We start from the raw sequence: 13064 nt of genomic DNA on the forward strand, positions 1-13064 counted from the left end.
ACAAAAGCAGTTTTTATAAGATTTTTGTAAGTTTGTGCCAGTGACCAGGTAGCTCCTAGTTTTCTCATGAGCGAAAAAGCATTCTGATAACAGCAAGTCCAGTAAGTGCTAGGCAGAGTGACCTTTCATCTGATGTGAAGCCCCTACAAGTTTAGCTTTAAGTAAATTGAGAAGGTAAGAGAAGATGAAGGAGACATCTATTAGGTCAGCTCTTACATTTGAAAATGTTTTCTTTGAAGAAACACATGTAGCATGGAGGTGACTGAATGCCTCCCCTTATTTCAGGAAAATGTATCCAAAAAAAGTTGAAATATTTGGACTTTTTAAAAAGTGTCATCCATTTCCCTAGCAGCATTCTAAAAGATAGAAGTAAAATGATGTTTATTATCCTAAGTGCTTTAGTTTTAGGTCATTTATTAATTTTCTTACAGGTGCACTTTCTAGTACGTGAAGTATCTTTTGTAATTAACGCATGCCATGTTTATTCCCATTTAGTAGAACTATAAATTATATTTTAAAGTATATATTTTTAGGATAGTTATATATTTTGGGGGGGTTCTGCGACATTGAAGTTGGGACTAGTTATTTGAATGCTGAATCCCAGTATAGGAATATAATCTCACATTTTAATATGGGTCCTCTATGGGAAAATAGGATCAACTTTGTTTCCCAGAAATTGTTAGTGATGAAAAACTTCAAAATAATTTTCCTGAATTCTCAGCTTTATTTACATGTAAAGTGAATTCCCTTAAAATTGGACTTAAAAAGGATTCTCCTTCAATATGTCCTTACCTTCTAGCTTTAACAACTTTTCTGTTAAATATGTAGTTTATTAAACATTATTAAAAACATTTATCCACTGATTTTATTACTGTTCCAATGTAACACATTTTCTGCTTCATCACTCTATTACCACTCTTAAATGTCTTACACGTGCAAATAATAAAAACTAGTTTTAATGCAGAAATTAGGATTTTAGCATGCAGGTGCTTTAAATTAAATCTCAATTTGTGAGCTGAAAATACAGAAACACGGAACAAGGAAAGCATGGTATCCAAGACAAACTTGAAGGCTTATTCTCTGTGGATGTAAAAACCCTAAGACAATATATTTCTAAGGCTGATAAAAAGTTGTAAAGTAGGAAGCATATTAGTTCTTCTGTTAATTCCCCTCCTGCCACTGGTGTCCTGATTATCTAATTCAGGAGTGGGTAACTTCCACCTGATCTCAGTTCATTTTTACTTCTTATCATCCCAGATAATGGATATGGTATACTGCTTGTGGCTGTCCCTTCCAGAGTGAAGGCTTGAAGACATTAAAAGTTGAATGATAACTGATTTCATACCTTGAAATCCATACCTCTAAGTGAGCAGCAAGTTGGCCAACTAAGATTTCAATCTACATTTTGTCTGCTTTGCTATTTAGAAAATTACACAGGGTTAAGAAAGTGAATTTAGATGGAAAATACCTCTGAGGTGAAATTTAAGACCTGCTATGATTGCTAAAATGAAGCCTACAATTGAAATGAAGCCCCTGCAAAAACTGGGGAAGAAACTATTCTAGGCAGAGGCAACAGTGAATGCAAATGCCTTAAGATGGCAATAAGCTTGGTAGGTTCAAGGAACAGAAAGGTGTGTGTATAGTTGGGGAATGGTCAAAGAACAAGGGTGGAGGCTATTAAGGCTAGCAGGAGTTATGAGCACAGAGACGTAGACCGAGGGCCTTTAGCAGGTGAATGAGGTCTGATTTCAATGTTAAAAACTACAGCTGTTAGGTGGAGTGTATCCAAGCCAGAAGAAAGTGGAAGGAAACCAATTAGAAAGATATTGTAGTCTAGGCAAGAGGCAATGATGGCTTAGATTGGAATGGCAGAAGTACAGTGAACAGATTCAAAATGTAGTTGGTGGTAGACAGGACTTGCTAATGGGTTTGCTATGAGAAGAGAGAGAGGAATCAAGATAAAGCAAGAGTAAATTTCTAAAATGTTCTCTTTTAAGGAGATGTACAGAATTTTTTTTTTTTAATATTTTTTGAGACAGTCTCACTGTGTCACACAGGCTGGAGTGCAGTAGCATGATCACAGCTCATGGCAGCATCTCGATCTCCTGGACCCAAGCAGTCCTCCCATCTTAGCCTCCCAAGTAGCTGGGACTATAGGTGCACACCACAATGTCCAGCTAATTTTTTTATTTTTTGTAGAGATGAGATTTCACCACATTGCCCAGGTTAGTCTAGAACTCCTGAGCTCAAGCGATCCTCCAGCCTCAACCTCCCAAAATGTTAGGATGACAGGTGTGAGCCACCATGCCCGGCCCCAGACATTGAGACATATTCATGATGATACAAGAAACCCTACTCAATTTTGTAGCTTGTATTCTACTGTATGACTATATCGCAATTTATCCATTCTGATAATGGATAGTTATTGTGTATTAGAGCAGGCTGACAAGAGACCCAAGAATGTATAATGTCTCAAGTAACAGACATTTATTTCTTGCTCACTTAATAGTCTCAGATACATGTTCCTGGTTGGCAAGCAAGTGGCTCTCCTTCAAGAGGTGATTCAGGGAGTCAAGATCCCTTCCATTTTGTGTTCTTCCATTTCCTAGGGCCCCATCAGCATCTGCATTTAGTTGGAAGAAGGGCAAAGAAAGCTTGGAGGTACACCCACTCAAAGTTCTAACCTGCAAGTGGCATTCATCACTCCACTCACATTCCATGGGAAAGGAGTTAGCTGGCTCTCCTTCACTAGAGAGAGTGGAGGGATGGGGGATAACTGGGAAATACAGTCCAGTCATTTGTTCTATAATCCCGTAACTTGCAGAGGTGAAAGTAGTTCTCTGATACATGTTTTCAGTATTTCTCTCTTGTAAACTGTACTGCAAGAATCATTCTTTTTTGTGTCTCTTTGTATGCCTGGACAAGAGGAGTTTCTCTGTGTATGCCCAGGAGATAAACTGTTAAGTCTTCGGGCACCTATCTTCAACTTTGCTAGCTATTGCCAAATCACTTTTGAAGTGACTGTACCAATTTGCATTCCAAACCATGTATGAAAGTTCATAATACTGTCAAACTTAGTTTATGTTAGTCTAATGAATTTTTTTAAAAAAACTTTAAAACTCAATACTGTGATTAGAATAGTCTTACTGAGTCTTGCTGATCCCTGGTCTTGGTCAGGAAAAAGAAAAGGAATGCCTGGAAGGGGTCCCTGGATGAGACCAGGCAAGTTTCCTATACGAATCCACTTTCATCTCAAACTACTCATTTTAACCAGCATAACTCAGGTTAAATTAAAGATAAAATTTTAACCAGCATAATTCAGGTTAAAATTCAGGTTAACTAAAGAACTACTGAGACAACTGCATGTGGAATTTATTTCAAACTCACCCCCATCTCTAGCCATCTTCTTACCCCCATACAGTGTCAAGGAGTCACACAGCAGGTCGGCGTCAAAGAACACTGGAAACATCTTTCTGAGAGTCATTTATTTCTTTTGTCATTGCCAAACATTCCCCAGGTCTTACTCACCAGAAATTAACATAGCTTCTTCATTTCTCCTCCCTGACAACCCTCATCTACTGAAAGGGCTTTAAATGCACACTGCCCATGAAAATGCAGAGTGCGCATACCATGTCCTTAACTTGTTTCAAAACTACCTATTCTGGCAGTAACCAATTCAGGTTTCGGTGCTCCCTTGTTTGAAAGTGGTCTTCACAAAAGCCCACATTTTAAAGCTATTTGGAGGAGCACAGAGAGTTAAAGTGGTAATAGCCTTTCAGAATTTGAAAAGGTAGTACTTGTCTGTATCAGGGTTCATTTTTTATGTGGCATATGCCACAAAATAGGCAAGAATATATAAGACCAATATTTACGCAAAACGGGGAAGAGAATCCAGAAACACGACAACAAAGCTGCTCTAACCAATGTTCCAGACAAAGTCACCCTCAAAGAGAAATAACCCATTAAACATTACCAGGTAGGCATGAGGTACAGAAAAAGAATTTTTCTTTCCAGCTCCAGATAAATATCTACATCTGGTGTCAAAGTCTCAGGATATAAAGAGGATAGAACTCCATATATAAAAGAGGACAGGACAATATTCTCAGAAAATTCAAAAAGACAGAGGTTGGCTAAGGGGATGGGTGAAAACAGTGGGGTGTAAACTAACAAGTGAGGTAAAGTCCGGGGAGAAGGAATGCGCACGTTGGTTTTCCCTCAGTGGCACTACCAGGAGCACTAGGAGACTGTCAAAATATCAGGGGCAATGTGATATTTCTCAATTCTTAAAACCAAAGCAGCAAAAATAAGCTTCAGAAGGCAAGTGATCATAGCTATGGATGAGGCCTCAGGCTCCAGGAAAGTTGGGGCAATATTTATTGCTGCTTCTACTTTCTCTTTCCTGTCATTTTAATGTTTGGGTCACGTTACTCCTAAGGCTGCTTTTCATGTCTGTGGGTCTAGTCACTGCTACTTGGTACAAAGCATTTCCCAGTATAAACAGCATAGGGTAGTTCTAGATTTTTCATCCTAAATGCATTTTCTTACTTTCAGTCTTAAAACCATATTGAGAGGACAAACAGCCTCCATAAAGTTTGTTTCCCAAGGAGACAGAGTAAGCTTATTATATGAATGACAACAGTTCTAGCTTCTAGACTTGTTATATCACAAATACAAAATGACAAATCAGTTATGGTTTTAAAAAATTAATCTGCAATGGTTTCACAAGCTAGATGATGGAGCAGCTACTAAATCAATGGAGCTTCCAAGAACATTCTATACCCCAGGAAGGAAAGGACAACAAAAGAGGTTTCTTAGTTTTGTACAGGGCAAGAGGAGCCTATAGTTGGCCTTGAGAGGGAGCTCTTTGGGAAGATAAGAAAAAAACAAGAGGACTTGAGGAGGAATAGCAGGAAAACCTACTAAAAGGGGAGGGGGGAATCAAAGTGTAAGAAGGGAAGACAGTGAAATTTACACAGGAGGAAGGAGCTGAGAAAGTCACAGCCTTATACAAACAGCTGAAAGAATCTTCACTCAGTCCTCCCAGCACAGGTCCCCGTGACAACAGCATCACATCTGCTTTCCTAGGAGCGTTTTTACACTGACTGCCTATTTCCTTCCTCGTTTATGATTAGTCTTTGGGGGCTTTACTTTCTGGAACTGTGCTGGCACTGGCTCCTGCTCTGGTTCCTTACAGGAGGCTGACACTACCAGTTCCTCATTTCTCCTCTGATCCTTCCCTACTCTAAGACTCAGCTCTGTCTCGGGAAGCTCAATGCCAGTCTGCTGCCGCCTTCTTAGAGACCTTCTGCTCCTGTGCTGCTGCCTCCGCTTTTCTTCTTCTTGCTGCCGCTGCTTTATCTTCATCAGCTTTTCAAAGCTTTTGGTTGTTGTTGGGTTTACAACGAACCAGTCCTAGAGAGGCAAAATAGAAATGTCATCCAGTTGAAACTATAGTGAAGAACATAAAGGTGGAGGAAGAATGGAAAAAAGGCATGATTAGGGCAGAACACAGTAAGAAGGAAACAGATATGGAACCATACCTCAGGATTCTATATTTTAAGATGGAGAAATCCAATACAGAGCAGCTATTATAAGCACATATTTTGTAAGGCATAATTCTAGGGACTTTAATAAATTATCTATAAAGTCTGTTTACTTAGCATCATCCCACTCTTATATCTCCTGAGTATAAATCTCATCGTGAGACGTAACACACTGAGCCACAGGAGATTTTTATTCCATGATGGCATCGTAACTAAGAGTATGAATTTTGCAGCCAAGACCTCCTGGGTGCAAATCCCAGCTCTGTTTCTAGACAAGTGACCATGGCCAAATTACTTAACATTTTCGAGGCTCAGTTTAAAAAATTAAGGGGTAGGGGACATGAAATCCAATTATAAAGTATTTTTGCCAAAAACCAAAGAACTTCAATCTTATCAAGTGATCTGTTCAATCTTCTAAATCTACCAATTCATAGGAAAAGTCAGGATAGGGAGTTGAGCCCAATCTCTCTGCCCCACTGCAAGACTCCACTGCAGTGGTCCCTGTATGTCAAAAACAAACAATAACAACAACAAAAAGCAAAAGAGGAAATAGCCAGGATAGAGGAATACTACCATAGAGTGCAATCAGCGAAATTCCAGAATGTGGGTACATGTATGTGACAAGTGATCCGGTTTCTTCAATAAATGGCAAATGTGTAAAAAGGAAGAGGAAGCTTTTAGTCTTGCACCATGTAATGAGATAGCCACTAGCCATGTGTGGTAAGTGATGTGTTTAAATGTAAGTAAAACAAATTAAGATATGCTTTCATGTAAAATATACACCAAATTTCAAAGACTTGGTATGAAAAAAATGTAAAATATCTCAATAATTTATTGATTTACATGTTAAAAATAACTTTAGATATATTGGGCTTAATAAATTATTAACATTAGTTTCATCTTTTTAAAATACTTTTTTAATGTGGCTACTAGAAAATTTTAAATTATATACATGGCTCACAGTACATTTTTTTTGGATAGTACTGCTCTAGATTAAAACAAACAAATGCAATATTTGGACTTTGTTTTAGATCCCAATTTGAATAAATCAACTCTGAAAAAACATTATAAGATAATCAGGGAAATTTAAATAACAACTGGATATATGATAATATTAAAATTCTTAACTTTTTTAGGTATAATGATGTTTGTGGTCATATGTTTTCAAAAGTCATCTCTTACAGATACATATTGAAAGAAGCACTTACAGCTGAAATTATATGTGGAATTTGCTTTAAAGTAAGCCTTTAAGGGAGGAGAAAAGTGAGGTTATAAATGACACAAGATTGGCCATACACTGATGGTTGCTGAGGATGGCTGACAGCACACTGGGTTCATTATGCTACTTTCTCTACTTTCGTGTGTTTGAAATTTTCTGTTAAAAAAAAAAAAAGTAGTGTAAGAAAATGTGATGGAGGGAGGAAGAAACAGGGTAAAGATGTTTTTACCACCCACAAAATTCATAAATAGAGGCATAAATCAATAAACAAATGCCTGGGAGCATGCCCCAAACCAAATGAAATTTGTTGGTTCCAACTCCATTGGTTTTAACTTTTTAGGAAGAAAATGGACAAACCAGTTAACTATATAAAGGCCAGATTTTGTCAGGAGATAATTACCTTTTTTTTTTGAACAGAGTCTTGCTCTTTCGCCCAGGTTGGAGTGCAGTGGCGCAATCTCGGCTCACTGCAACCTCCGTCTCCCGGGTTCAAGCAAATCTTCTGCCTCAGCCTCCCAAGTAGCTGGGATTACAGGTGCCCGCCACCATGCCAGCTAACTTTTTAGTAGAGATGGGGTTTCACCATGATGGCCAGGCTGGTCTCAAACTCCTGACCTCAGGTGATCTGCCCGCCTCGGCCTCCCAAAGTGCTGGGATTACATGCGTCAACCACAGTGCCCCGCCGATATTTACCTTTTAAATACTCCCTGAAGCAAAAAAAGATATGCTATTATGACTAAAAAGATATGACTGCCTTCAGAAGACATCTCAGATTTTGGTTAGGGATTCTGAAAGCTTATGCCAGTAAAGCAACAGAAACCAAACTTTATGGAAGTAATTAAGACTCACATTGTTAAGTACTATCAAATTTGAGGGCAGAGAATAAATAAAGGTGTTCCCTTTATTTTTCCACATCAGGCAGCAATAGTTTCTGCAGTAAGATATTCCAAGAGAATGCACATTGTATTCCTAAGCTATTGTAGTAGGAGTATGTAATTATATCATAAACAATTTCTCTGTTCACCTGTATTACTAAAAAACCTTCCCCAAGAGAAAATCCTTGACCTTCTGAACTTTAAAGCATTTTAATATACAATTTTTAAATTTTTTTATTTTGAAAAATTACAAACCTTCAGAAAAGTTGTAACAGTTCAATGAACAATCAAATTTACCATTGTTAATCTCTTTCCTTCCTCTCTTCCTTCTTCCCTCCTTCTTTCTTTTGTTGAACGATGTGCAAGTTACTTGCAGACATCATAATACTTCATCACTAAACACTTCGGCATATATCTGCCTAAGGGCATTTTCCTGCATGACTACAACTATCACCTTTGGGAATGTTAACACTGACACAATACTATTATTTAATATAGTCAGCATTCAAATTTCCCCAACTGTCTCAATAATGTCCTTTATAGTTGTTTTATCCAGTATTTTAAACAGCATTAAAAATGGGTTGCTGGAAGACATCAGAATGCTAGAAGGCATGAATGTATAGAGATCACTGTGAAACAAGAATTTCGAACATGTAAATTCAACCTGGTTCCCAAATGTTTAACTTAATTGGATTTAAAGGAATTAGAAGAGTTCAGGCTGGGCACGGTGGCTCACACCTGTAATGCTAGCACTTTGGGAGGCCGAGGCAAGTGGATCACCTGAGATCAGGAGTTGAAGACCAGCCTGGCCAACATGGCAAAACCCCGTCTCTACTGAAAATACAAAAATTAGCCAGGTGTGGTGGCAGATGCCTGTAATCCCAACTACTCAGGGAGTATTGCTCGAACCCGAGAGCTGGAGGTTGCAATAAGCCCTCCAGATTGGGCAACAGAGCGAGACTCTGTCTAAAAAAAAGAAGAGTTCAAGGATGCTTACAGTCACAGTGATTTTTTTTTTTGAGTCAGGATCTCTGTTGCCTAGGCTGGAGGGCAGTGGCGCAATCAGCTCACTGCAGCCTCAAACTCTTGGGTTTAGGTGATCCTCCTGCCTTGGCCTCCCAAAGTGCTGAGATTAGAGGCATGAGCCACCCTGCCCACCCATCAGAGTGTCTTCAAATACTTTCACAGAAAAATACAATTATATATCTAAGTTTAGAGAATATTTTAACTCTAATGTCTCTGGTAACCACTTTAGAGTTACTTTCCTTGAGAGCCTTAATCCGTAACAACAGGGAGAAAGTCTACCTCTCTTGTGGCTTACATATCAGGTCCACAGGATTACAAAAACCTCACCTCAGCATGGACAGAGTTGATGTGATACTTGACACCACTCTCTGACACAAATTCTTTCTGACATAGAAGACATTTGTATTTTCCAGCCACAAAGTTTCCCTATTTCCAAGAGAGAAACAAAAAGAATTATTGGTAAATTTAGAAACACATACCTGGGTTATGTGTAGGGACTGTTAGAGATGAAAAGAGGGAATTCTATTTCAGCAAAGGTTAAGAAGGAAAAAGATCAAATATAGTAATAGATTTAGGAAAACCAGCTTGGATGGATAATTACCAACATAAATCCATCCTAGTGCAATTCTGTTCCAATCACCCACCCTACTTCAACACAACCTGAAAGTCTCCTACTTTTTCTCAGGTAACATGCCACATCTTTCTAGCTTCCTATGTTGCTTTAACTTCACTTCCAGGTTGTCTTGGTTCCTCCCCCAAAATGATCAAATGCCCAAAATTCACCAGAGGCACCAATGTACAATTCTTCCCCCTATGATCCACTGTTGCAAAAAGTGCCTTCAAAATCCAGAATTAGAAGAGTACCATCCATAATACCTAGTTTAAGGACTCAGAAACTAGGATCAAGATGACAAACTCCTAAGCATTCCTGGACAGATCTGGTTTAGATGCCTACAACTCCCTTGTTGCCTTGAACTGAGACTTCTCTCCCCTCCTGAAGCTTCAGGTTTCCATGGTGCTCATTTTGTGTGAGGAGATTGGAAAATGGCAGCAATTCCCATGGCTGGTAGGTTGTAGGACACCTGGGTCAACATGGAAAAGATTCAGTGAGGTGAATCGCTGTTAGCCTGACACCCTATCCCACCTCCCATCCCCAGAGGCCAGTATGGTTCAGATGGGTATAGAGGATCTTTACCAATCCAGATAAGCACATATAAGGTGATTCTACAGTGTTTCAGGCCCACCCAAACAGGGCAGGCCCAGAGTAGGAGACGTTCAAATGCAAGGAGCTGAATCTCTTAGAATTCAGGGATAGGAACTCAGGGTAGGAACTCAGAACAAATATATTTTTCTCCGAATTCCTTTATCTTGATAATGACTTGTGACTATGGTGATCTTTTCTAAGCCTTGGACATGCCCTGGCATCCCACCCAATACCAGACCAATAATCTTTGAGACATAAAAAACTAAAGCAGCCTCTGAAGATAATGGTAAACAGGACAACTAGCTGTTCACCTAAACTGAATTCTCTTCCATGTCAGACTATCTTAGAGAACACGTTAAGATATTAAGTTTAAAAAGTTACAAACCAATGTACAAGAGCCCAGGTGAGCTTTAAGGCCAGATACACTACTGTAGACAGCCTCACAGCCCTGAAAAAGAGAAGAAATAGTGTGAAGACTATGCCAAATAGCTCCCTTCTCTGAACAATCTAGCCATTTACGCTGACCAACTCCACATTTGAAGGAAGAAAACCAATAATCTGTGCCACAAACCAAATGAAAAAAGAATATACATGCAAGCCACAAAAGCAAGAAGAAAAGCCAAGGAAAGGTAAAAAGAAAAGAAACAGAACATGAACAAGTTTTTTAGGAAAGATTAAGCCATTTCCTTCCCTTGGTACCTTCTCTGACACTTAAGAGAAACATGGAAAATTATATAGTTAGTTTTTTTTAAAATCTGCTTTATTTAGTGCAAATGTGTTCCCTCTTCTTTTATATTTACTCCTCTGCAAAGTACTGAATCTACTATAGCTGTGATGGTTTAAAGATGGCTCTCTCCCTCATCTTGACTCTAGAAAATAAAAATATTTTTAGAATCGTAAAAATAAAGATGGCTGCAAATTATCTTCCACTCTTGCCATCAAGAAGTGGAGTCTAGTTACCCTTCCTGTGAATCTGGGTTAGTCCTATGATTCCTTTGATCAATAAAACACCATGGAAGTGATGCTGGCAAATTCTGAAGCTAGATTTTAAGAGATGTGCAGCCCTGCTTTCATGTTCTCAAAATATTCTCTGAAAAGTCAGTCACTGTGTACCCTGCTGGTAGCCCAACTACTCTGCTAGAGAAAGAGGCCATATGGACAGCCAAGCTCCCAGATAAATGCAGCTGCACAGAAACCATCTTGAACATTCCAGTCTCACTGAGTTCCCAGCTGAACGCACTCTCATGAGTGATTCCAGCTGATGCTACATACCGCCGGAGAACTGCCCTGCTGAGCCTTTACAGAATTACTGCTCTACAGAATTGTGAACAAATAAAATAACTGTTTTAAGCCACTGAGGCTCAGGTGTTTTGTCATGAAGGAATAAATAACAGAAGCATGCTTGATAAACATTTACTGAATAAATGAATGAGAAAGAACCACCTGGTTAGGACACTGAATACGATGATATTTCTTGATATCTGTCTTCCATTTATGTAGTACTTCCTGGCTGAAGGTAGGCAGCCCTGGGCGAGTATATTTTAACTACAAGACAAGACAACCAGAAACATTAGATAAATCAAACTCCCAACCAAAATATCCCAAAAGTTTCACACCCAACTCTTTAGGTTATATAATTCTGACATCTATACTTTTGAATACAAAAAAACTGTAAGATATAAGACCCTGTAAAGTACCTGAAACTGGTAAGTATACTGGTCTATTGTTTGTCTTAGAAAAGTTTGATTTTTAACAGAGGACAAGAGACTCAGATATACTTCACCTACAGTTTAAAAAGAAAAAAAAGCTACAGAGTACTACATAGAATTAAAATATGTGTTAAAAAAAGAACGATTCATAGGTTCTAATGATTAGGAAAGAAAAAAATAAATTTAAAAAATGTTAAGAGAGAGAGAGGGATACAAATTTGCATTCGTATACTCATCGTAAATGTAGATGAGTAAAAGGTTAGAAGTGTATAAATCAAAATATTAACAGTGGTATTCTCTGGTAGAATTTTTTTTTTTTTTTTGAGACAGAGTCTCGCTCTGTCGCCCAGGCTGGAGTGCAATGGCACGATCTCGGCTCACTGCAAGCTCCGCCTCCTGGGTTCACGCCATTCTCCTGCCTCAGCCTCCCGAGTAGCTGGGACTACATCTCTGGTAGAATTTTGAATCATTTTCATACTTTTTCCTACCTATCTGCATTTCTAATTTTTCTTCAATTATAACATGCTAATTTTGGTATTTTTAAAATCCTAAAACAAAAAAATTAAGGTTCAAGATAAAACAGGGATATGAGAGAAATCAGGGAACAGAATATATAATATTTGCTTATACTTCAAAAGTAGAATTATTTCTAGCACTTCTTTTTTTTTTTTTTTTTTTTTTTTTTTTTGAGATGGAGTCTCGCTCTGTCGCCCAGGCTGGAGTGCAGTGGCCGGATCTCAGCTCACTGCAAGCTCCACCTTCCGGGTTCACACCATTCTCCTGCCTCAGCCTCCCGAGTAGCTGGGACTACAGGCGCCCGCCACCTCGCCCGGCTAGTTTTTTTTGTATTTTTTAGTAGAGACGGGGTTTCACCGTGTTAGCCAGGATGGTCTCGATCTCCTGACCTCGTGATCCACCCGTCTCGGTCTCCCAAAAGTGCTGGGATTACAGGCTTGAGCCACCGTCTAGCACTTCTTTTTACAGGCTTTGACTTGAGTTGATCTCTCCTTACAACTACAACTAGAGTTTCCAGAGAGGAGAGAGCAACCTGCACAGACAATTCTTGCAAAGTCCACCATGGGTAAATAGTTGTATTTCTGGTGAGTAAACAATCTTCCTGCTTTGACAATGGAAGTGTCTGAAAAGAAGCTGATTCTCTGCGACCAAAAAAACATACCCAAAGCCCATAAAGGTAATAGAGGAAGTAAGGAAGGTAGCCCAAAGAACCTCTGGTAAATCTTTGAAAGAACAGAGTACACAGTACTTTCATAGAGTACAGAGGTGGCTTTATTTATAAGCATTTAGTCTCCTCTGAAGCTAGTGTAAATGGGCCTATCTAAAATCTTTTTTACAGCTCCATAGTACATAGTTTATATAAATACAGTTATAAATGTATCATAAATATGATAGTAACAAACTATCATATTTATGGAAATGAAGTACTATCCAGCTATAAAAAAAGATGAGGATGATTTCTGTAAACACATG

The 13064-nt window shown here is 38.7% G+C and overlaps 1 protein-coding gene across 6 annotated transcripts in view; it reads right to left on the reverse strand.

Moving 5' to 3' along the window:
* Window positions 1–3470: 3470 nt before the first annotated feature.
* ZNF512 (zinc finger protein 512) overlaps window positions 3471–13064 on the reverse strand; it is a 39055-nt gene continuing 29461 nt past the window's right edge. For 4 of the 6 annotated variants that reach the window (XM_050753990.1, XM_050753991.1, XM_050753992.1 and 1 more), the window contains 4 exons: window positions 11311–11412; window positions 10253–10315; window positions 8991–9089; window positions 3471–5412 (listed from right to left, as the gene is read on the reverse strand). In XM_050753990.1, coding sequence (XP_050609947.1) covers window positions 5107–5412; window positions 8991–9089; window positions 10253–10315; window positions 11311–11412 — 570 coding nt within the window. In that variant the 3' untranslated portion in view covers window positions 3471–5106. Of the gene's footprint in view, window positions 5413–6889; window positions 9090–10252; window positions 10316–11310; window positions 11413–13064 lie in introns of those variants that run through there. The other 2 variants (XM_050753994.1, XM_050753995.1) reach the window with 2 other exon arrangements.

Source organism: Macaca thibetana, chromosome 13, assembly GCF_024542745.1.
Source record: "Macaca thibetana thibetana isolate TM-01 chromosome 13, ASM2454274v1, whole genome shotgun sequence".
Lineage (NCBI taxonomy): Eukaryota > Metazoa > Chordata > Mammalia > Primates > Cercopithecidae > Macaca > Macaca thibetana.